This window comes from Psittacula echo (genome assembly GCF_963264785.1).
Source record: "Psittacula echo genome assembly, chromosome: 10".
Classification (NCBI taxonomy): Eukaryota; Metazoa; Chordata; class Aves; order Psittaciformes; family Psittacidae; genus Psittacula; species Psittacula echo.
Window position 1 is genome coordinate 4,416,703 of NC_137741.1, and position 25,366 is coordinate 4,442,068.

The 25,366-nt window shown below is 40.8% G+C and overlaps 1 protein-coding gene across 2 annotated transcripts in view; it reads left to right on the plus strand.

Moving 5' to 3' along the window:
- Nucleotides 1–535: 535 nt before the first annotated feature.
- The window catches only part of CIB2 (calcium and integrin binding family member 2), a gene marked incomplete at both ends in the record, with an annotated part of 38,609 nt that continues 13,778 nt past the window's right edge, over nucleotides 536–25,366 (plus strand). Inside the window, 3 exons of one of the 2 annotated variants that reach the window (XM_080626403.1) lie at nucleotides 536–586; nucleotides 12,089–12,123; nucleotides 25,207–25,318. In XM_080626403.1, the coding sequence (XP_080482529.1) occupies nucleotides 536–586; nucleotides 12,089–12,123; nucleotides 25,207–25,318 (198 nt within the window). The remainder of the gene's footprint in view (nucleotides 587–12,088; nucleotides 12,124–25,206; nucleotides 25,319–25,366) is intronic. The other variant, XM_080626404.1, reaches the window with a different exon arrangement.

Here is a 25,366-nt window from a genome sequence, read left to right on the forward strand (position 1 = left end):
GCAGCTGCAGAAACCTTGTCTTTGCTAATCCATTTGGCTAGCTATGAGGTTTGCTCTGTGTGCATGTAATACGACTGCGCTGCCGACGGCATTGGGTGACGCAAAGCTGCTCTGAAACGTGAAGGTGCCGAGCAGGAGAGCCCTGAAGTGAACAAGGGAGTGTGAACTGAGGCAATAGAGAGCTGATTCTTCTAGTACTGTCTCCTCGGGGTTTATGGTTTAAAAGCTCTGCATGCCTCTTAGAAAAGCATCTGAAAAAGGGGGAAGAATGGAGAATGGTATTGCTGCTTTTGGGTGACACCTGCATGTGATTTTAACACTTTCATTCCTGGCACACTCAAGTCAAGCCTTTGCAAAGATTTCCTGATCCTGCATCCCTCCTCATTGGACAGGTACAGCCAAAACCAGTTCAATGCAGGCTTTGGGATTTTTTTCAGCACTCTCAAGGAGTATACGTGCCCTAAATGCCTACAATACAGAGGAATCCAACTACTTCTAATGGGATGTATTTGCATAGAAGAAGAACTCATTTAAGATGGGTAATAAGCAAACAATATTTACTGATGAACAGCTAGATGCCTACCAGGTAAGATATCTTAGTTTGCGTTAGGGGCAGGGAAGGAGTAATCTTCATATGTTTGTGGCTTTGGGTCTTGCTTGTTTGTTTTGGGGGGTGTTTTTTCCAAAAACAAATGAAAACTTCATTTGTAGCCTGCATGCATGTATTCTACTGTTCCTTCCAGCAACTGGAATAGTATTCTAAGGCAGGTTGTTGAATATACTCAGTTTAATTACCTTCTCTGTATACAGAGAAAGGAGTCAAATCCTCAGTGTCTGGACTAGGAAGCAGGATAAAAAGACTGAGCAGTTGGGGAATGGGAGTTTTTAGTAGAATCTTTCTACTGAGTGTTTTGCAGAGAAGAAAGTGTAGCAATAACCCCTTTTTCTCTCCTTGATGCTTTTGCTGACAATAGGGCGGAGGGGGGCAAGGTGTTGTCTAAATTAACTTCTCCGAAGTATAAGTCCTAGAAACATGCTTAATGTAATTCCACAATAGGTATCCTTATGCTTGCATCCATTCCTGGATGACAGTTACTTACCTTATAAAAAAGGTATTTGTTTTATGTCCAGGCGTATCATTTTGGTGGTACTTTATTTACTTCAAATCACATCAACTGGATTTTTCATAGGGTAAAAAAAGTCATAATTTCCAGTTTTCAGTCATGTTTTGGCACACCACAGATCTGACTGAGATGGGTTGCAGGAAGCTTGCTGCACAGTGGGCATGTTGAACAAGTTTCTGAAAATATGGTGAGGCAATCTATGGAATGAAGGGTGCTGAAGAAGGAGGCAGCTTGACAGGGCTGGCTGCACTGCTCTCTTACGTGAAGCAATAAACATAGACAGAACTAACAGTTCATGAAATCAAGGTTTAGTTTAACTTCTGATAATGAAGGGACAGATCCAGTGCACACAGAAGTAAATAACTTTCTTTTTACCTTCAGGATCTGTGGCTCAAGCCCTTGAAATAAAAACTGATTTTTAAATACCAGTTTTCTTTGGAGTTACCGCTAACATGGACTTCTCACAGGTGTAGATATTTAATCACAGACAGGCTAGGGTTATTTACTAAAATGCTTTAGAATGTTACCCCATGCTGAAAATAAGGCATAAATTAAATGCTTTCATTAAATGCCCATCCTTCTTGTTGTAGGAAATGCAAAAATGGAGCTTCTTTAAGTTCCACTTGGTCGCACATGTCACCCTCACCAGCAGTCTGACACAGTAATATATTAGCTTATGTTAACAGTCTAAGACTTGGTAGTCTAAGATCCAAAAAGGCTTTTTGTTTTTTTACATCCTTGCTAGATAGGTAAGAAAGAAATCAAAGATCTGTAAAATACCAGTGTCTGTCTTCCTACTAACAATGAAACTGAACACAGAGCAGAGCACAACTGCAGTGAGACAAAACAAAATCCAAATGTAATTAATGTTATCTTCTTGACATAAACTGGCAAATGCAAAAGCCGAAATGTCATCCCTAATTCACTACTCCTCATGTAGAAATTGCCTTTCCCTAATGGCTTTTGCAGCCCCTGCCTTTCATAATGCTGGGTAATTGATCTCAAAGCCTGGCAGCAGTTAGGTCCGGTGGATTGAGTTAGCCTGTGGGATTTCTCTGTGGGATTTCTCTGTTACAGGCAGACTTGTAGTTCATTACTGTAGTGCTAGGTAATTTTTGAATAGTAATATCACTTGTTATGTATGATAAGTACAAAAAGGTAAGGAGTTTGAGGACAAAAACCTCTAGAATTTGTTAGGAAGGAATATTAGCCTCATGCTGTGAACAGTCAGATGAAGACCTCAGTTGGAGGGTGATTAGCTTCTGATCCATTAGTTCCTGCATATCTCCTCATACAATCTCTTAATGCAGGGATCCTGGGCTCACTGCTGTAGCCATTGACACACAGAGCTCTCGCCTCTCCTGTCTTCTGGGGCACTGTGCGGTTGCTGTAATACAAATGGAGCTGTTTCACTTGGAGTTTGCTGTTATAGCTAGCTTTTTCTCATTTGTGGAATTACTTCAGAATAGAAAAAGGGAGAATGAGATAATGGTTCCATAATGTTTAAAATGCAGGTTTTTAACTTCTTGACCCAGTTGAGTTGCCAGGTCCTCTGAACCAAACACTATGTACCAGCATCTCAGAACCAGGCATTTGTATGTCTATAAGTTAGTGCTGTTCTCTTCACAATAATACTCAGGGCTACAGAATCCATAGTATCAGGACGGCAGAAACAAAACAGTTGATTCCATCTGTTTTTGTAATATAGTTGTTTGGGTTTTCTTGACTTCCCCACAGTTTCTGTTAGAAGCCTGTTCAAAACTTCACTCAGCTTGTGGTTAGACTTAACATTTCTTTTCGAAATGTATTTCCGGCCATTGTATTATCTGGTTGTAACTTCTACCGTTTTTGTCTTCAACACAAATTGCTCTGAGCTTATAGCACCTACATACTACTTTAGTAACGACGTTTTTATTATTTTATTTTTTTTTTTTAATGCACGATGTTTTAAGCTCTTGATCCATAGGAGATGCTGAGAAAGAGAATTGAGAAGTTTGTGTGCTTAAAGTATGGTAAAACCATATGAAGGTATTGGTTTTCAGGAGTAAAGATTAAGCTGCAGACAAACCACCTACTTTAAGAGCTAGCTTGCATAAATCTCAAAACATTAATATGATCTTAAGTAAATAGAAAAACCTGATTTGATTTGTCTTAAACTTTCTGAGATGCCTATGCATAAACTTTTTGCATATAAGCTATCATATAGAAGAGGCACTCCTTAGCAGAACCTTTACATTTAAATTAACTAATTGTAAAGCTGGTCACCCACAAGATTACCTCAATTTCTTTAGTAAACAAGTGTTTTTAATACTCTTCATTATGACTGGTGATGGGTGGCCAGTTGAAACTGTAAAAGAGATGTGTAGTAGGAATTGGTAATATTAAACCTCTCAGCTTCTTTTATTTGAAATAGTTAGAGGCAAATTAATGACTGAAAGCTGCAGATCTCCTAACACCTTGGCATGTGACCTGTTATTAAGATCATATTATCTGTTACTAAGACAGTATTCTAGTTGGCAGCTCCTTACACTTTCATAAGCTTAGTAAAGTGTTTGGAAATCAGGCTTTCGTAAGCTTTGGTTCTTTATTGAGCTTCACCTCATTTTAAAAGTTAGCCTTGAAAGGAAATGAATTCTACTGGGGACTATGACTTTGATGCCTTTAGAGTATGTGACTATTTGTTGGTGTGGTTTGGTTTGGCTTTGTGGGTCAGTTTTATTTGTTTGGTTGGTTGGGGTTTTTTTACACAAAATGCAAAATCTAACCAAGGTCTGGCTGGGGAAGAAGTTACTTATTAATCAGCAAGAAACATGTGTTTCATTGCAATCAAAGAACTCTTAAAATTAAGCTTTTAAAAGAAATTATCTTTAGACAGTGTTCAGGGTTTTGGAGGTCAAGTCTCATAATGAGTAAAGAAAACAAACAGGCATTTTAGGGTGTTTTGAGCGATGCTCCTTAAAGATACTTGAAGCAATACAGTGGCAGCAGAGCTGTATGCTGGCCTCAGCGCACTGCATTTCTTACTGAGAAGCAATTCCATTGAGTAGGAAATGCACAGAAGCTGTGCTTGGGCTATGGACAAACCCCTCCAATGTCTGATCAAACTCATTGCCTTTTCGGGGGTTATTCAAGTAAGCGGTCTGCATTTTACATAAATTTGGTTGTAATTTTTTTTCTAATAGGCAGAAACTAGAGAATTTAGAGCATAAATATTTTATATCAGATATTACTGGGTTTATTGCAAGCTATTTCTTTTTGTATTTGTTCATTTGTGGGATTAAGTCCTCTATGGTATTTAATGCACCCTCAAAACAAGCTGATGTTTACCCTGGCTGTCTTCTAGACAGTATTGCAATAAAGGATATTATATGAAATAACAGCTTGCTTTTTTTACACAAGGATTTGTCTATGGCAGAGCTAACTGTTTTCCTTGTATTGAAATTCTAGTCAAAGTGGGATTCAGCTGCATTTCATGAGAATTATGCAATACCAGATAAAACAATTAGGTTATGATCTGTCAAGAAATGCCCCTTATAAAGTGAAACTAGGTCATCAAGTTATCTTTTGATTTTAAAAAGCTGTGCTTGACTCAAACAGGATCTTTGGTGAAAATGAACCCTTCACAAGAATACAGAAAGTGTATTCATCACAGGTTCCCCAGGATCTCCTGTACAACATACTTTTCCGTTTGATAGAGTATTACTGTTAATGTGCAAATTTAATTGGCATAATAACAGAACAAGGTTTTTGTGCAGTTGTTCTTTAGTCAGATTTTGGTTTCATGTTACCATGTGATGTATATATAGGTTATAGAGCAAAATTACATTTGTTGACAGTTTGCTCCTTCCTCAGACCTTGCTAACGTCCAACTCTTTCCTCCCATGTGGCAGTATAAATACACAAACTGGTTCCTTATAGCTGTAGATTTTGTCTTCTAAGACTCAGTGGGTGTGTTAGTTGTTCTGGCTGTAGTTGTAAAATGTATATGATTACAACTAAGATGGGCTGGATGTTATCATTTCCACTGACATTCTGGTGCAACCAGCATTATTTTTTAAGATAGAGGTCCATATACCAATACTATTACTGATTACTAACTATTACGGGTTTTTTTAGTGTTCAAATCTGGATTCACTCAAGAACTTACACAGCTATGAAATTTAATGGCTGATGTTAGTCTCACTGATACCCAGTGACTCTTTATATATATTTATATCTTCACAGTGATCAAAGAAGCAAAGACTTTTTAGCAGGGCCTGTTGCAGTAGGATATGGGGTGATGCTTTTTAACTAAAAAGAGGGGAGATTCAGGCTGGACATTAATAAATATTAGAGAGCAATAAGTATTGGCACATGTTGCCCAGACCGGCAGTGGATGCACCATCCCTGGAGAACTTCAGGGCCAGCCTGGATGTAGCTCTGGGCAACCTGATCTAGTTGAAGACATCCCTGCTCATTGCAAGGAGGGGTTAGACTAGAAGACTCTTCCAACCCAAACTATTCCATGATTCTATGTATTTAAGATATTAACATTTAAAATGCTTCAGTCTTCAGTACTTCTTACTCCTTAAAAGCTGCTCAGTCAGGTAGCTATATGGATGTAATCTGTCTTGCCTTGAGGATATTCCTGTTAGTCATTGGGTTGCTGGCTTTTGTCTGAGACTGTTTTTCTAATTTAGAGTTATTTTTATGTTGCTAAGACTATTTCATATTATTTCGTTATTTATATAGCTTTCCAATGGAGCTGTTGCAGGATCAAAGTAAAGCTGCCCTTATGAAACATTATGTATAAAAGGGAGAATAGAGAAGTATTGTCTTAGAGGAGAAATATGCGTCTAATGGGTTTAAGAAATATTATTTCACAGGAGCTTTGCATACTTGAGCATTGCTAGTCTTTCCTTCTACTGTTACTTTCTCCTGTTCTTCTTGTTTTCTGCAGAGAAGTGTTGTGCTTATCTATGTGAAATTAGTTTTATAGAAAACTGTGCTTTATGCACACTGATACTTGCTTCCAGAAGTGGTAAGTGATAATCTTTGATTCCGCTGCCGTTCACAGACTGCATGCTTATGCTGTGATCTGGAATTGGCAGTCTCTCCAACAGCACAAATGAATGTGTTCTGATTCTGGAGCCATACCTTCTATTATGCTGTATATGCACACCGTACATGAAGTTAAGTATCAACATTCTCAGCGCAGCTATCTCTAATTCTTTGTTGTTGTTGTTGTTGTTGTTGTTGTTGTTGTTGTTGTTGTTGTTGTTGTTTAAATCGCTGTAGAACTAAACATGAAGCAGAACTGAGCTAGGAGTCTGCAGTCAAATCTTGCAGACTAGTGGAAAAGGTAGTGGACCACCATTTCACTCTGTTCCTATTTTGTCCAAAACTTGCGTTCATCTGACATTGGAAATCAAAGAATAAAACTCTAACAGCATGTACATTCTGCTCTTTTATAAAGTAAATTCGAAGAGCAGAGACCATTAACCCTAAACCCTACTTTACAAGTAACGTTGAGTGACTTGCAGAAAGTCACATTACGAGCCAACAGCAAAGCCACCCATGGAACCTGAATACACCAGCTGTCTGTCTCCTTTTCTGCAAAGTACTTGAAGAGGCAGTTAAGCACCTAAATGCCAAATTTGAGAACCTAGTCCCATCATATAAGCTAATGAGCTCACTGAAATCAATGGGAATTCTTCTGTTTGCTTTGTTTTATTCACTTTGCTAAACATAAGGAAGTTAAGTGGGTAACTGTAGATGGGTTTAAGTGGTATCTTACCTCCGAAAAACCAGCAGTGATCCTTTGTCAGACTTGTAATTAACTTGATTATTAAGGGTGCAAGGACAGATTGAGTGGGGATGGTTGATCTTAGAAAAGAGCATGTATTTTCTCAGGGGCTGCAGGAGGTTATCTCTTTCAAGGAAGTGATATTTCAAGATGAAGCTCTATTCTCTATAACCTAAAACCCACAAGGAGCCTTCTGGTAGTGTAAGTTTTTCAGGCCACTGTATAGCATTAGAACTAAAAGGCAGTGATTGTCCAGCTAAAATTTTGCCAGGAACCTTGAATTGATAAGGATTATGGAAACTCTGGTAACATGTATGTTTTTCAGTATTTAGTTTGTGCTTTTCTAGCAGGACTCCCAGTGGCTTTAGTGTTCAGACAGAATAGATAAGTTGATTTTTAAGGTCATAAAAAATTCAAACACAGTCCATATAATAGCAAATGTCTGCTTTTTTTGTCCATGATATCTCTGGCTTGAAAGAACATGAATGTCGTTGCATGTATAAATGGCAAATACTTTCCAGGATCCACTTCACCTTTGCTCATGAGGTAGTTAATTTTACATGTTAGTTTTCTATTTTTTGTCCATCACTGTGTATTTTCTGTATGAATGGAGGAGCCAGAAGAAAATTGGATGATTCACCTCCGTGTTTCTTTCCCCAAAAGTCTTTAATTAAATTGGAATTAAACTGCTGGAGTTCCAGCAACTATAAACTGTAATTATGTTATTTAGACCCTTCTTACATCACGACTTTAATCTGACTTAGGGCAGTCCTGCACCTCTCTCTTTCCTGCCATCAGTAGATACTTGTCTTAGCTTCATCTCTTGTTACCAGTACTACCGATACTAGATTCTAAGCCAGTAAAAAGAAATGATCCAAGCTGGAAATGAGTCCATTTTGCTAGGTTAGTTTCCAAACACATTAGTTCTTTCCTTTGGCATTCTCTGATGCAGTTATACTACTTGTTAGTGTGAAGTCTGAATACATGAAGAGGCAGAAATAATAAGCTGGGATAAGCAAGATGGATGGCTGGACTTCCCTTTCAGAGATCACTTAGAACCGTGGCTTTCACATTAGCCATTGGAGACCAGACAGGATTCTTAATGGAAAAGTGTTCCTTGAGTGGTGTCTATAACTTTGCTGTGGATCGAAAGTATAGGCCAAGTCACAATTTATTTGTGGTGCTTTGACCCTGAGTATCTAAGATCTCTGCAAGTGGTCTGTGAAACCACTGTACTATTTTTTTGCCATCCCCTCATCCCTGACACGCAGGTCCATGTAATGGGCAAACATAAATTTCTTAATAAAGGTTCTTAACGACTTCTTTGCCTCGGTCTTCACTGGCAAAGGCTCCGACCGCACCACCCAAATCTTGGAAGGTGGATGCAGGGACTGTGAGAATGAAGACCCTAGGCGCACTATAGGAGAGTGTCTGGTTCGAGACCATCTTAAAAACCTAAACTTACACAAGTCCATGGGACCTGACAAAATCCATCCTTGGGTCCTGAAGGAGCTGGCAAGTGAAGTTGCTAAGCCACTGGCCATCATATTTGAAAAATCATGGCAGTCAGGTGAAGTTCCCAAGGACTGGAAAAAGGGAAATACAACCCCCATTTTTAAGAAGGGGAAAATGGATGACCTGGGGAATTATAGACCAGCCAGTCTCACCTCTGTGCCTGGCAAACTCTTGGAGCAGATCCTCCTGGAAGGCATGCTAAGGCACATGAAAAACAAGGAGGTGGTTGGTGACAGCCAGCATGGCTTCACTAAGCGGAAATCCTGCCTGACCAATTTGGTGGCCTTCTATGATGTGGCTATGAAACTGATGGACAGGGGCAGAGCAGCTGACATCATCTACCTGGACTTGTGCAAAGCGTTCGACTGTCCCACATGACATCCTTGTCTCTAAATTGGAGAGACGTCAATTTGATGGGTGGACCACTCGGTGGATAAAGAACTGGCTGGATGGACGCATGCAAAGAGTTGTGGTCAATGGCTCAATGTCCGGCTGGAGACAGGTAACGAGTGGTGTCCCTCAGGGATCAGTGTTGGGACTGGTCTTGTTCAACATCTTTGTCGATGACATGGGCAGTGGGATTGAGCACGCCCTCAGCAAGTTTGCCGATGACACCAAGCTGTGTGGTTCGGTTGATACGCCAGAGGGAAGGGATGCCATCCAGAGGGACCTCGACACGCTTGTGAGGCGGGCTGATGCCAACCTGATGAAGTTTAACCATGCCAAGTGCAAGGTCCTGCACCTGGGTCGGAGCAATCCCAGGCACAGCTACAGGTTGGGCAGAGATGAGATTTGGAGCAGCCCTGCAGAGAAGGACTTGGGGGTGTTGGTCAATGAGAAAATGAACATGAGCCGGCTTCAGTGTGCGCTCGCAGCCCAGAAAGCAACCGTATCCTGGGCTGCATCAAAAGGAGCGTGACCAGCAGGTTGCAGGAGGTGATCCTGCCCCTCTACTCTGCTCTCGTGAGACCTCACTTGGAGTATTGTGTGCAGTTCTGGTGTCCTCAACATAAAAAGGACAGGGAACTGTTGGAACAAGTCCAGAGGAGGGCCACGAGGATGATCAGGGGACTGGAGCACCTCCCATGTGAGGACAGGCTGAGAAAATTGGGGCTGTTCAGCCTGGAGAAGAGAAGGCTGCGTGGAGACCTCATAGTAGCCTTCCAGTATCTGAAGGGGGCCTACAAGGATGCTGGGGAAGGACTCTTCATCAGGGACTGTAGTGACAGGACAAGGGGTGATGGGTTCAAACTTAAACAGGGGAAGTTTAGATTGGATATAAGTAGGAAGTTCTTTACTGTGAGGGTGGTGAGGCACTGGAATGGGTTGCCCAGGGAGTTTGTGAATGCTCCATCCTTGGTGGTGTTCAAGGCCAGGCTGGATGAGGCCTTGGGTGGCATGGTTTAGTGTGAGGTGTCCCTGCCCATGGCAGGGGGGTTGGAACTACATGATCTTCAGTTCCTTTCCAACCCTAACTATTTTATGATTCTGTAATTGGAGCACTGCAGTCAGTAACAGTGGTTAGACAGATACTTGCAACTACTTCTGTTATAAAGGTTTCTGGTATCTGTAGGTTTTGGGTTATATTAGTAAAAAAATTGTTTGATTAAAAAAAAACCCCTAAGACAATAGTGTTCATCAAAGAATGATTCAGATTAAAACCAAATTCTGTGGATCTTGAGCATAACAGGTTTATGGTTTGCCCCCTTCCTGTGTCTTCCAATGGCATTTTGTCACGATTTCTGGAAGGCAAAAAGTAACTTGTCTTTTTCATCTTTTTCTCCATTTGCATATCAATTCCCTGTCAGCTTTCTAGTTAAGTAACAGTGTTTTCTCAAGCCTATATAATTACAGCATAATTGCTGCTGAGGGCATGACAATTATTTGTGAGATTGCACCTGCTTTTAGTTAGTAAGTAAAGCATCCTTAAGTGACAGTTTGCCTGTAAGTGTTGAGTGTGCTGGAATTAGTGAAAACTTAACCAGCTGGCTCCTATTTCACTTTGTGCAGTTCCAGACAATGTGACATCGGTGTCAGCAGCTCTCAAGGTGCTTCCTATTATGCCTTGTAATGCTATTCTGCTACACAATACGTTGAAGGAGGAGCTCCTTCTCCTGCCACTTTATATGAAGGAGAGCAAGCAGATTCAATAATTGATACCATGAAGGACTGATAGCATAGCTGGGTTCTTGAGACAAGCTGCTTGACTGCTTCAGCTAGCTGTGATCACTTCCTTTTCCCCTTCTTGGAAGAAACAGTCATTTAGCCAGAATGATTATCAGCTTAGGATAGAAATGCTTTTTCACTAGTTGACTGAGGAGCAGAACTAGGGGAGTCATACTACTTGTATGTACAACTTCCCAAGTCTGATGTTGTTGTCTTATATGGTATTTTTAAGTCATCTAGTGATATTTTAAATGTGTTTACATTGAGGGAGGAAAAGTACTAAGAGCTGAATTCTTAGGCAAATGCTTTGTCACATCAGATGGGCCTGTGAGAGAAGTGGATAATCCAGAAGAACTTTGTGGTTTAGTTGTTGCTCCTTATACATATATATATACACACACATATATATACATATATACACACCCACATCAGCTACTAGTTCTAAGACAAGAAGACGCATATCCTCTGAATTTATGATCTTAACAATGTTCTAAACTGGCCATCCAATATTTCCTTGCTGCAAGTGTTCCTAGCTTCAAATGCAGGGCACAACATGCCCTAAATATATATTGGGTAAAATAGTGGGGATTAGGGAGTATGTCTCTTAACGTAGACGGAACTGATTATTACCCTCAAAGCACCTGAATATATAACTGCTTGTGTGACTGATGCAGAAATACATGAATGCAAACTATTTCGCTGTTCATATTATGGTTCTTCTGTGAAGTATGTGAATTGTTTGAGCAAAACACAGATGTTCATAAAGAGAATATTAAACCAGTGTAAATGCAGTCCCACCACAGAGCCATTTAGAATGCAAGTTAATGCCTGTAAGCTCCTCTTTCAGGTTCAGCCAGCTCTACTTTGCATTCTAGGAAGTTATTTCAATTTCTGTTGATACACAGGGGAGGCTGGACAGTTTGCCTGCTGTTTGGAGCAGGGCCTTTCCTTTTATCCATGTTCCTGACTTGGGGAGTTTGCAGCCTTCACCAGAGTGACCACAGTGCAAAGTCACTGTTAGCAAAAAGAGTTAAAAACTAATAAATCAGTACATTTTTTTTATTATTAAATCAAAGGTCTTTAATAGAGGAATACTCCAAGGTAGAAGATAGTTTCCTTTACCTATTTGTTACTTGTAGCTTTCTAGATCCATTCATTGAATGTTTTTGGCCTATATGTTACTTTTTGGTTTATTTTTTTTCTGGTCTGGTCATTCCACAGTGGAAAAGTACTTCAGCAGCCTGTTGGTTTTATGTTTTATTTTTCTCCTAAAGTTTCACATTAACAATATATTTTTACTGATAGCCCTATCCTTAGGATATATCAGTTATTTTACAGTGTATATTGTTTCTGAGACCAAAGCAGATGGTATACAAATACAGTCCTTAATGTTTTTCTACCAGATCCGAGTTTGCTTCCAAAAGGTTGAAAAGTGATTATTTGCAGGGTTGTTTTTCACTATTTCTCTAGTACAATAATACTTTTTGGTTTTTAACAGGATTGCACATTCTTCACTCGGAAGGAAATCCTTCGGTAAGTAGATTGCATTACATTTTTTTCTTCATGATGAGTATGGAAGGGACTAAATCTTTTCTGACTTGTGAGGAAACCACAGAAAACCAGGTAGTCTATGTGCATGAATGAGTGTAGGATTGGCTCAAGATAAACTTACAATATCTGAATGTGTCTAAGGAAACCGATGGTGAGCAGCTTAACGTCAATATCATCAACTTTTCTAGGGCTGAGAGCCAGCAGCTTTCTATGAAAGGCATTTGCTGCCTTTCTGCTCAGTTACACCAATAAGTGCACATCCTTCAGTCAGTTCAGGGTTTGGTATGGGCTGAAGTGTGGGAACAACTGGTGGAACTTAAATTACAGAGCACTGAGAATGTTTATGGCTGCACAGACTTTCCCTACAGAAAATCATAAATATTGGGATCGCTGTTTGCAATAGAAGGAACTTGCGTTTTTCTCAGTGGTGAGAGACTGGGCCAAACTGAAGCAATTTCTGCTTCTGTATATTCTGACTTCTTGCCCTGGATCTTCGCCTTCTAACCATTCAGATTAAGGATCTGTAAAAGTATGACATAGATGTTGTCCTGTCAGTACCGCTGCTATTTTTCGGAGGATGTCTGCCCCTTTAGGGAGTGAGAATAGACCTGTGGTATGTATCTAGACCTTGGACCTCATAATGCTTCAGGATTCTCAAATTTGAATATCTTCTCAACCATAAGAAAAATCATGAATTTCCATAAACATTAGGAACTGCTTTGAGATCAAAAATAGACCTTGTCTCCGAGAGAAACATTCTTTGCCTCTGCTCTGTTGCTGTAACCCTCAGGAAGACTGATCTTCAGTGACTGTTAAATGCAAAAACTTACGGTCTGGCTTTGACTGGAGTGCTTTATCTTTTGCTAGAAAAAAAGAGGTGGTATTCAAGCTCATTTCTTGCATACCTTGTTCTCATTACTCACAGAGGGATGGTGCGCTCCTCAGCGTGCACAACATCTCTGAAACCACTGTGCAGTAAGAGCACTGCAAACCACCACCTAAGCCAGGATTTAATTTGGTCCAGGTCCTTCTTATAGGATTGTTATGGTTTAAAATTTAGTCACGCTGTTGGAGTACATTTTCATGATATATAATGGTGTGACTGAATGAATCAGAATGTGTGCAGTGAGTTGGGGGTAGCTGGCCCAAAGATAAGCCCAGCTTAATGCAGGCTGGCTCCAGCGGAGATACTTTTGTCCACAAAAGTGAATTACCATAGCATGGATGGAACTTGGTTGGCAAAGCAGATGTCAGCTGCCAACCTCTAGGAATGATGCATAATTGCTGCCTGTGAAGAGCTATCATTCTGGGTTTGTGGTACCCTACAAAAAGTCATGCAGCCTAAATAAAAATCATAAAATAACAGAACGGTTTGGGTTGGAAAGGACATTAAGAGCATCCAATTCCAACCCTCTGCCATGGGCAGGGACGCCTCACACTAGACCAGGCTGCTTCAAGCCCTGTCCAACCTGGCCTTGAACACTGCTAGGGATGGGGCAGCCACAGCTTCTTTGTGCACCCTGTGCCACTGTCCCAATACTCTCAGAGCAAAGAATGTCTTCCTTATATCTAGCCTAAATTTGTATATGTACTATACCCCCAGTTTAAAGAATATGACATAGAATCCAACCAATTTTCTAGCAAGACTGTAACATCAGCCAGGGGAGAATGGCCTCAGAACTGTAAAATAAGGTATGAAAGGTCTCCACAAAAGTTGTAATTGGGTAACTGCTGTATCTGAATAGGCAGACATTCTTTTCATCTGGAAAACATTTCCAGACTGTAAATCTGAACCATCATGTGCAACAGAGAAGACGCAAAAAGAGAACCTTGAAAAATACGCTGTAAATTTCAAGGCAAGATATTCTAAAGTAGTGGAATTAGAAAATGCCATTGTATGGTCGGCAAAGAGAATTCACAGTATTGCAAAATCTGGCTGTGAACTGAAGAGTTGGCAAGTTCTATTCTTTCTGTGGGTTGCAGTGGATAAAAAGCTACTTGTAGAGAATGAGTTTGTGATGTGTGGCTTGGACAAAGTAGGTAAAAACTGACTGAAATGAAGACGTGAGACAGATAGAACCTGTGCTGAAGTTTGTTATCAGGGCACTGAAGGCAGTGTGTCAGAACAGTCTAATAATAGCAATAAATGATCTGGATTTGCAAATGTGTTTTACCTACCAGTAGTCTGCGGTTGCTTGTTGGTGTATGCAGTATCCAAAACCTGCTGCTGGACTGCATACTGGACCTTTGGCAACTGTAAAACAGGCCAGTTTACTTCAATAAGTGAGAATATTCCATTGTCCTGCAGGACTGTTGGCAGCATAAAGGACTATGTGAGTAGAAGTGGATCTTTCTTTCCTCTTTGATTTAGGATTTGCACAGTACCACAAATGCCACCATGGTGGACACAACACTGTTTTTATCTCTTTCAAAACTGTAATTTGAAACTGCATTTGCAGACAGATGATTTCTATTCTTCTTTTTCCCTTGCATGGCAAGTGTGATAGAGAAGAGGAGGTCACTGTATTTCATAGGGCTTAATGATAACGCAAGCAGCACTGCATTATGGAAAAGGTTCTCGTACTATTCAAGAAGAAGTGGATGCTTTTCTACCTAAGAAAGCTTGACATGAGGACTATGGGTGGGATACGGACTTGGAATTGGAATCTCCTGTTTGCTTTATTACTCTGAGCATCTTTGAAAAATTACCAATGTAATTTGTCTGAGTTAACTACGCTTAATATTTCCATGCCTTGTGAGTATGAGGATAATATTTCTTGTGTCTGTTTAGATTGCAAGCTCTACCTGATAAAGGATCATGAGAAGTATTTTCATACACTGTGTGCTGAAAGTGGTCTTAGCTGTGGCTTTTACATTTTATGGCACTTAAAAAGCTGTTCTGAATATTATTTTGGGGCTTATGGTATCTCTGGGAGTTGTTATTGTCACCTGGTACATCTGGTCATTGAAATAGAACAGTGAAGTGTTGAATGTGGCAAACAGTGTGCAAGTTAAACCAACCCTGACAGATTTTTAGTTATGTGCTCTTTGTCTAAAAGGCATAGAAACATAAATGAAGAATTCTGTCTTGGTTTGCTTTTCTCTCTTCAGTGACATAAAAGGGCATGAGTAATGCCAATGATAACACCCTAAACTGTTATAATTTGTTGTGAAATTGAAGTGTAGCTTCTAATGAGAAATATGGGATGGCCCTCAGCTTGAGTGCAGAGAAAGCCTAATAATGCATTTTGTATGTTGCAAATGAAGCTGTAAGGAAACGGTCTGTTTGCTACGAAGAGAGCAAAGCATGCACTTAGACTCAATTACATTACTGATGTTAGGCTAAAGAAAACTTTTCTGCTTCTGGGCTGTGTAGAGGAAATAAGGGAGCCATTGCCTGCATGACTTTGCACCCTGTCTGTATCAAAAAGAACAAACCCCAAAATACCTGTGAGAAACAGTGCAACCTTAGAATATGCTTGTGTAAAAGGGTACGAGATTAAATTAATGGACTGTGAAAAATGAATAAAGCTCAATATTAATGTTTGATTGTGAAAAACTTAGAAGAATAGAATCATGAGAGTAGTTCTGTAAAGGCCTAAAATCACATGAGAAAGAATTGTCACTCAGAATCACTGTACTTCCTCTTCTGCCTTCGCCTCAGAACGTGATGTTTCTGCTTATTGGGAACCTTTATACATAATCAGTTTATGATATGGCAGATAGTAACACAATCAAAAGTATTTACTATATACAAACTGCTGAATACAAATTGCTGTCTGGGGAGCAGGCTAGACGTGAGAGGTATCTCTGCATGTCTGAGGTGAAGCTCTAGTGAGTGGCAATATGGTGGGTTATGACCCCCTTAGCTGGCTCGCCATCCATTAGCAGGAGTGGGAGTGATGGTACCAGGGAGGGGGCACAGTTGTGGAGGTGAGAGGGAAGAGATGAAGATGGCAGCTGTAATTCAGATCGATTCAAACTGATGTAAGCCAGCATGAGACTGCAATTAGGTGAAATGGGCTAAGTGTTTTTATCTGTCCCTGCAGGAAAAGTAGCCCATCAAAAAGCCCAAACAACAACAAATCTATTTTCTGCTGGTTTAATGAGCTGAATCAGCTCTCCAAGGAATCAGATGAGTGCTAAAGCTGGACAAGAACCAGAGTGAGCAGATGCAACTGAAAATGAGGAGAGTGCCAGTTTCAGTACCAGTAAGGTATTAGATTGGATTAGTCTAACTTGAGTGTGTAAGACTTTGGTATCAGCATCAAGTTCAGTAAGCACAAACACAGGCTGTGGCCGCAGGGGCTGAGGACACATGATCCAAGTGTAGATAATTTGCAAATTATTAGGAAATAGTAGAATTTGTGAATTTAAGGTGAAGAAGAACTAAACACAGAGTAATGAAAATGGATGTAGGGAAAAATAAGTTAGACTGCAGTGATTTTGATGGTATGTGTGTGTTAGGGCTTTGAAAACATGCCTCTACTCTGAGAGAGAATGTGGAAATTGGATCAGTGTGTAGAACTTCAGGACACAATCTTTGGTGCGTGGAAAGAAGCCAGAACACACTGGGAGACTTCCTAAGTGCCTAGAACATAATGCCTAGAACTTGCCCAGAGGCAGCCGCTGTGCATTTATGAAAAGCAAATCTCTTCCTTTGAGTGGCTGCTCTTATGGATAAGAGAAAAGAAACAGATGCAACATATCTTTATTTTCCTAAGGCCTTTGGTATATTCCTGTCTGTGTTAGTCCTTTTCTACCTGTGTAAATGTGCTGATCTCTTGGCTAAGGTGCTATTGAACCTACTTAAAAAGTCTGTAAGAATGGTGGAATGGTGAGAAACATTGAGGTGAAGAGGGGTGCAGATGCTGTAAAGATCAAGATGAGCTTTTTCTGCAGTGCTCAATGTATTAGAGGAATTATTAGATCCAAAATGAGCTACAGGACATTTACGCAGTCAAGTACAGGGAACTAAGAAAAATTTTCAAGCACAGAATGCACTGTAACCAAAAACCCAAGGGCGGGAGTTAGCTGGTCTGAGGAAAGCAAGCACCATTGTAACAGACACAAAACCTCCTGATGCCCTTGCAGAAAAGGGAAATGTGTATTAAGATGCATTAACCTTAGCACTGTCCATAAACCAGGAGAGTTCCATTCCAGTCAGCATTGTTGGGACCTCAGTAGCAAGAAACAGTCCAGTTTTGGGCATCACCATTCAAAAAAGTTTTGTTGTACTGGAGAACAGGAGAGAAACAGGAATATCAGGGGACAATTACATATGAATAAAAGTTGGAAAAACACTTCGTTTGTGGCAATGCGTGTGTTTATATAATGTGCTTCTCTTATTGTTGTAAATGGGAAAAAATGGTTGAGTTGTCTCTTACAAGGCAGTATTACTCAGTATTGTAAATCTGATTTTCTAGCAGACCAGCTTTTTCTCCAGACACAAGGCTCCTCTGTCTGCCAGCCCATCTGTTTCTCTTTCTCCCTGCAGACTAGTGTGATTTGGCAAGTACCCAAGCGCTCAGACACAGGTGTTCTTGGATGTGTGTCCTAGCCAAAAAGCATGGAATGTAAATTCAAGTTGTATAGCTTGAGACTAACTTAATGCAGCAAGACAACTGCTGGGGGAGCATGGCACTGAATTACCTAGTGGAGCACCAGCTTTGAACATTTCTGTAGAAGAAAACCAGTGCCTTCTCTTCTCTGCCTGTTTCTTGGCATGTTTTTGAGGGGTGAAAGGTGAGGTGCAGAGGAACCCTTCTAGCCAACTGAGCTACAATCTGGGTTTTAAATCAGAGACCTGCCTGAGAGTGAAGCTGGGGAGATAAGCAGTGGTTCCTTCCAAGTGTCTGGAAAGCCTTCCTTATAAGGGAGCAAATGCAGCGAACTGCTGGAGGTGCTTGTCCCTGTGGAACAAGCTGATCTGCAGACCGAGAGAGGGTTAGAACCCAGCTCCTGTAACATCCAAACAGTTTGGGGTTCTTAAGCAGAAAGGGGAAATTCCCACATTGTCAGCTTGGGAAATAAGTGAGTACCAAGAGAATTAAGTTTGGAGGAACTCTATACCGTTGGGAATCTTGCTGAGTTTAGTGCAACACTACATAGAGAAAGAACATATATTCTGAAGCTGCTCTTCATCTTCTTGTTAATTATGCTTCTAATATTGTTATGATAATGTTTCTGTATCCTCTATAAATGACAAAAAGAAAAAAAGAAAGCTTCTAGACAACTCCTGCATCTCCTGTACCATCAAGCTTTCATTTTACTGTATTTTAGTCAGTTTGTACCTGTTTTGCTAGGCTCAAGTGAGGACAAAATAATGCTTAGTGCTGATGTGTATGGAATCTGGAGTACTGGCAAGTTCAGAGGAGGCCATGAGGATGGTAAGGGAGCTCAAGCACCTCTCATGTGAAGACAGGCTGCGAAAGTTGGAGCTGTTCAGCATGGAGAAAAGAACATGGCAGGGAGACAACATGGCAGGGAGACATCATAGCAGCCCTCCAGTATCTGAAGGGGGCCTACAAGGATGCTGGAGAGCATTAGGGACTGTAGTGGTAGGGCAAGGGGTAACAGGTTAAAAGTTAAACAGGGGAAGTTTAGGTTAGATATAAGGAAGAAGCTCTTTACTGTCAGGGTGGTGAGGCACTGGAATGGGTTGCCCAGAGAAGTTGTGAATGCTCCATCCCTGGAGGTGTTCAAGGCCAGGTTGGACAGAGACATGGGCAACATGGTCTAGTGTGAGGTGTCCCTGCCCATGGCAGGGGATTGGAGCTAGATCAATTTAAGGTCCTTTCCAACCCAAACCACTCTATGATTCTATGGTAATAATAGTAATCTTTTTTACCTCATTTGAGGGTGACATTCAAAAGCCATCTGGATGTGGTCCTGGGCAACCCGCTCTAGGTGCCCCTGCTTGGCACAGGGTTGGAGCAGATGGCTCCACAAGTCCCCTGCAGCCTCATTCACGATGTGTTTTTTATTTTTAATACTTAATCACCAACAGCAGAGAGACCTGGGAGCAGGATTTTCATGGTGCTTCAAGGAAGAAAAACTATTCCAACCTGGCTTTCTCTAGACTGACTTACTCTGCATCATGTAGTGAACAGCAGTTACATGCACAGAAAAGCAAAGCCTTCCTAAGTGCGACTAGATCTTTTAAAATAAATTTATTATTATTAAGGATCTGCCCCAAACATTTCTCATGCACAATTTCTTTTTAGTTTTACTGCAGATGGTTCAGGAGGATTTTTACCTGGTATTGTCTGGAATGAATTTCTACTGCTGCGTTGCAGAGATGCCAGAACGCTTGACATGTTAACTAAGAGCTGGCAGAAGGCTCATCTGTCCACCTTTTCTCTTCCTTTTATGCTGCCTTTTAACAACCTGATTTCTGTGTCCAGTTAATAACTTCAAGTGAAAGCACAGAAGGGGCAAGGCATCCCAGTAACAGAAATGTAAACAGTGCCTTCACCTTTTAACTCCTCCTGCTTGAGTTTCCCACTATTCTTTGTTCTTCATCCTTGCATCGAAGGATGGCAGTTTAATGAGTTGTGATTCCAGTTTCCATCAGACTGGTGCCTTCAGGTGTGGCACCAAGTTTCCTGTCATTTTTGGTTTAGCTTCATATGATAGACCCCTTTCCCTAATAGACTGTTTTAAACTCTTGCAGTCCTTGGAGGCAGGAATTCACTGAGAGAATGCTGCAGTAGAGATTTATGCCTTAGTTACCATATGCGACATTTAACTGTTGTTGCCAAAGCAGTTTGTGAATGTATAGCATAAATGTGAGACTCTGCAAGTACGTTCTTTATGAGTTGCAGGCAGCCCCTAAGGCCTCTCCTTCCTCAGTTTCTCAGTCCCAGATTAAAGAACCTCCTTCTCTCGGAGCTATGGCAACTTCTTCTCCCTGTATGTCAGATTTAGGGATATAAGCCTCTCTGGACCTGTTCCCCAGCTCTCCAATCACACATTTGTCCATCTGCAATAGTAGCACTATAGGACAAGAAAGCATGTGCACCTCAACAATCTTTGCAGCATCAGTTGTAAATCAGTTCCCATCAGTAGCTTTGCATCAGCATGATGTATTCTGTTCTGTGGTCTGTGCGATCCCGTCTTGACATCTGTCCTTTTCCAGGGCTATGGATAGGCTTGTCGGTGCTTTTTTTTGCTGATCTCTGGAGTGATGAATTCTTCTCTGCATATTACAAGAAGTCCTTCTCCAGCTGCTCTGCTCAACTCTGGTGTCAGGACAAGAACCTATTAGCTTTGATAGTGGTGCATAACTGAAAGTGCAACTGAACTGGACCTGCTGCTTCCCTAGATTATTCCATTCTGTACAGGCAATCTGTGGTCAGGTCATGCACAAGCCCTATGTGGGACTGTTCATCAGCACTCGTGGGTTTCTTTCATTGTTCCAAGTAAGCCATTTTGCTGTTTATTTTCTGTGGATATGCAGAGCAATCTAGAATTTACTCCTAGAGATGGTCTTGATTGTAATGCTAAAGTCTGAGTGGATTCCTGTTATTTAGAAGTAAATTTGGTATATATTTCTGAGTAAAAATGTTTTCTCTTTACAACATAAATCAAATGACTGGTACTATGAAGGCAGGAGAGTTGGTGAGATGTTTCTTAGGTTCTAAAGGCCACTTTAAAGCCTCTCCTTATTTCTAATCAGCGAGCCATTACAAGCTTTTATTTTTTGTTTTCAGCACTCCTTTAGTGCAGAGTTCTTATTACAAAGGCTGCCGGGCTAGCTAGAAAGTGTTGTCACTCCATTTAATGGTGGTGATTTATGTATGTCAAGACAAGGAAGCCTGCTCTGTGTTTTAACCCACCCACTGGTGACCTTGGGTGCAATTTGATTTCTCTCAAAGCGAAATAGCAAATTAAAACAATCCCTGCAGGGTGTAAGCTTGGAAATCTCTTTTTTCAGGTCTGCACGGGTACAGCTGGAGGTTCTGTTATGAGGTTGGAGACATCCCAGTCAAGCGTGTCCAGCAAATACCCTCGCAGTGTCACCCTTGCTGACTTCAGGATGCTTCACCCTTGAGAAGTGGGGACAGATTGACCCACCTTTTACCATCTAAAAGACTCAAAGTGGGAGAATGCATGCTAGCATAAACAAGCAGTAAGCTGTCTGGAGGCAGTACTGTGCCTTGGTGGGGGTTTGTTCTGAACACAGCTTTTCTGGTTTTCATTGGTTGATGGGCAGCTGAAGAGATTTTAAACTTTCTGCTGCCTACAGGGGTAAGTCTTGTTCTGCCCTTACTGATTAGGTTAATTGAATATTAACAGTAAATCCCTATTTACTTGCACAGGCAATGCTGCGGTTGCAACTGTGCGGTTACTTTAAGGAGATGGCTGAAAACTTTTGTGTTTTCAAACACGTCATTTTCCTGAAGCTCACTGCAGTTTCTGAAGTGCTAGTGCTTATTCAAGGGAGGCGGGTGGATGGGCTTGGAACTTCTGCAAAGGCAGTTTGAGTTCAGGCTAGGTTACAGTGATAGAGAATCACAGCCTTAATCCTTGAATATAGTACATCAAGCTTAAATGTTCTCATCTGTGGAGGGAAGACACTAGTCAACACTGCCAGCTTTTCCTCTCCTTCTTCCATGCAGATGCATAAGGCATCCTGGAAACAAAGAGAGTCCATCCAGGAAGGTGAAGATGCTTCTGCATGCATCCAGAAGAATTATTTTGAAGTGATTATCACTCCATGATCTGTAATCACTACTGCAAAGGCAGTGAGGCTGATTGCAGGGCCTGGCCTTCTGAGCATATGTAGTGGTCTGTATGTGGTAATGGCCATCTTCCCAAATCTATGTGTTCAGATGGCACTGCAAAACCCCTGACAAGACACAACTGTTTCTGTGGCAAGCTCTGACAGCTAAAGCAGCTTTAGGTTATTTTCAGAGATGCGTCTTGTTGAGTAAAAGGACAAAAAGCCATTCCTCTGTAGGTCACAACTGCTCTGATGTATTCAACTCACCTGAAGTGCCTTCTGCTTCTCTAAGAACAGGAGAAATATTAAAGCCTTTACCACAGAGGTTGGTTTATTTTCTATTTATAGTTAATAATTAATGTTATTGAGAGGTGTGTCAGAGCAGATAGTAATATGTACAGTGCCAAACAATGTAGCACTGGGGAGATGGTTACTGAATCTGACTCACAGCATGGGTCATGGTACTTGGTCCAAGCATGGCAGTGACATGACAAATTGATGTAGTGATGTATTGCACAAAGGCAGGAGGATTGTAGGTGTAAATAACCCTCATGTCTGCTGATCTTTATGTTGTGGTATAGAATAATCAGAAATGCAAAACCTAGCTGCTCTTCTAAGTGCCCTGCAATTAACATCATGAATCCTTCCAGCTGGAAAATCAGATTCTTCTTTCAGCTGCTGTAGAGTTTGGAATCGTTTCAGCATGAATAGGTGGTTTTAATTTCTGTGGGCAAGATGGTCAATTCTGGGAGCAAGAAATAAATGATGGGTTTACTTTGCACTGATATTGCATGTTGTAAAGGGACTGAACCTTTGTCCTGAGAAAAGGAATGTCAGTAAGTAGCTGGTAGAGCTGTGGCTGTGTGCTGTCTTTGATCTCTCTCCCTCTAAGCCTTCATCCTTGAAACAAGATTGTTGCTTCACAGCAGATAGTGCCTGGGACACAGCATTGCCACCTGTCACGTGCCTTATGAGGGTATTCCTTGTGTTAGAATAATGTTACTTGCTCTGTAGATATTTGTTTCAAAACTTCCTACTTATTTTGGTGAGCATCATAAGAAGCTTTAATATTTCTGTCAAAATAGTACTGAGTACTAGGTCTCTGTGGGTCACAGTGGTGACAGTCAAGTGCTGCTTTATGCATCCGTAATAAGTACTTTTTATTTGTCATCTTAGGATTCAGTTTCTATTGCAGCACTGTTATTCCCAGTGCCAAAGGAACTTTACATTCCCACTGTTGTGGGTGGGGTTTTTTGTCACTGTTAATAGGTTCTTGTGATATGCTTGTGTTTCAGTAACAGATACTTTCCCACTACATTCCCAGCCTTCTGTCACATGTTCATTTGCAATAGAAATTGACCCAGCAATATATTTTGTTGCAGACAAGAGTTTTCTTGAGAGTTCTTTATTGAAAACTAAGAGAAATTCCGTACCTTGCATTTTAGATTAATATAACAAGCTTAGTAAACTATGAAACACAGATCACTGTATTCCAATCCCATCTGTGTCTTCTGAAACACATTATGAATCATAGAATCATATAATAGTTTGGCTTGGAAAGGACCTTAAGATCATCAAGTTCTAATCCCCCTGCCATGGGCAGGGGCATCTCACACTAAACCATGCCACCCAAGGCTCTGTCCAGCTTGACCTTGAACACTGCCAGGGATGGAGCATTCACAACTTCCCTGGGCAACCCATTCCAGTGCCTCACCACCCTCACAGTAAAGAATTTCTTCCTTATATCCAATCTAAACTTCCCCTGTTTAAGTTTTAACCTGTTACCCCCTGTCGTATCACTACAGTCCCTAATGAATAGTAGTCCCCAGCATCCCTATAGCCCCCCTACTCCTTTAAGATGCCCAATTCAGTGTCTGTATTCATAGTCCTGTTGGATGAGACAGACCAAACGCAGGGAAGTCTAATATCAGAAAAAGCAGCGAAGACAATCCTGGCAGTTAAAATAAGCAGACGTTGCTGGCTGGTGTGTTTTGAAATGGTGCCCACAGTGGTCAAGCTGTTCCAATGATGAATGTGTTATTTTCATGAAGACCAGAACACCATTTCAGTATTCTGGCTTTAAAAGGAAAATCTATAGGTGGATATTTGATTTGAAAGGTTTGCTTTCCTTTAAGTGCTTTTAAGCTGGTTTTTTCCTGTTGTATTTAGGTGCATCTTTGTAGCTGCTGTTTACAACAGAGAAATCAGTTGCTGGAATGAGAAATGGCTATTGCATCTTGAATTACGCAGTATTTATGAAATGTCAGGGTGAGCTGTGGTCAGCAGCTGAAATATGCTCAGATCAGTGGATATTTAATTTCCTGTGTGGCACAATATGTTGCTGCACAGTGTAAAGACATGAGTTTCCTAAGATCCAGACAAAACATGTTTCTGTGTTCCATTTCACGTGATGTGTGGCACATCATAATCATGCCCAAAGAGATGCTGAGAAAAGAGATGCTTGTGGATTATTTCCTCCTAGTTTTAGAAATTTATTGCCTTCATTAATCTGAAATAGCTCAGTTTCATGTGGGACTGAGTGAGGGGTTGCTGAAGGTGGAGCTGGAAAGGTGCAGGGGTTGGTGAGATATTACCTCCTGTATTACCAGTTTGCTTATGTTCTGCTGTTTCAAACATGTTAATCTTGATTTGCAGTTGATAGTATACCTTGTCTTGTGACTTATTTTCATTATAAGAAAAAAAAATAAATATAGCTTTTAAATATATATAAATAGCACATGTGACCTAATAAGAGACCAGAATACTCTGTGTTAGTACATAAGACAGCAAAATGATTGCTTTCTGCCCTAAGCAGCTTAAGAATTACATGTAAGACAAAATTGTCACATATGATAAAAGTTACAGTTTATAGTATGTTACATTTATGATGTTTTCTAAGTTTTCTGTGAGCAGCAACTGCCTAATCTTCCTTCCTATTCTCCTTACACATACGGTATTTCATAGAGGACTGGCAAGTCATACCTTCATGCTAATTGTGTCCCACTCAGATGTGATCCCTGGATTATACTCAGTGTTGGTACATTGGCCCAGGTCTACTTCTGTGCATGTGCCAATACATACCATGCTTAAATACTATATACAGGGAGTGTGTAACACCACTTAGTTATGTACCTCAAGTTACGCATGAGTGTTAGTAGCAGTTACGCTAGATACTGCATCAAAGCCCTCTTTTTGTCAAAAAGATGGGAATTTGGTGGGCTCAGACTTGTCAGTAAAAATAATGAGAGCTGCAAGACAGATTTGTGTCTGATTACTGTATGAATGGAATTGGTTACTTAAAATTGGTTATTGGCTGTTTTCTTTCTGCTTGTTTCCAGGTTGCATGGCCGATACCATGAAATGGCACCAAACGTTGTGCCCATGGACTATACAAAGGATCCAGATGTTAAACTACCTATGCAGCTTATAATAAACATGCCTGAGCTAAAGGTATCACTTCTGACTGCTTACAAACTGTATCTTAAGTTATGCAGCTTA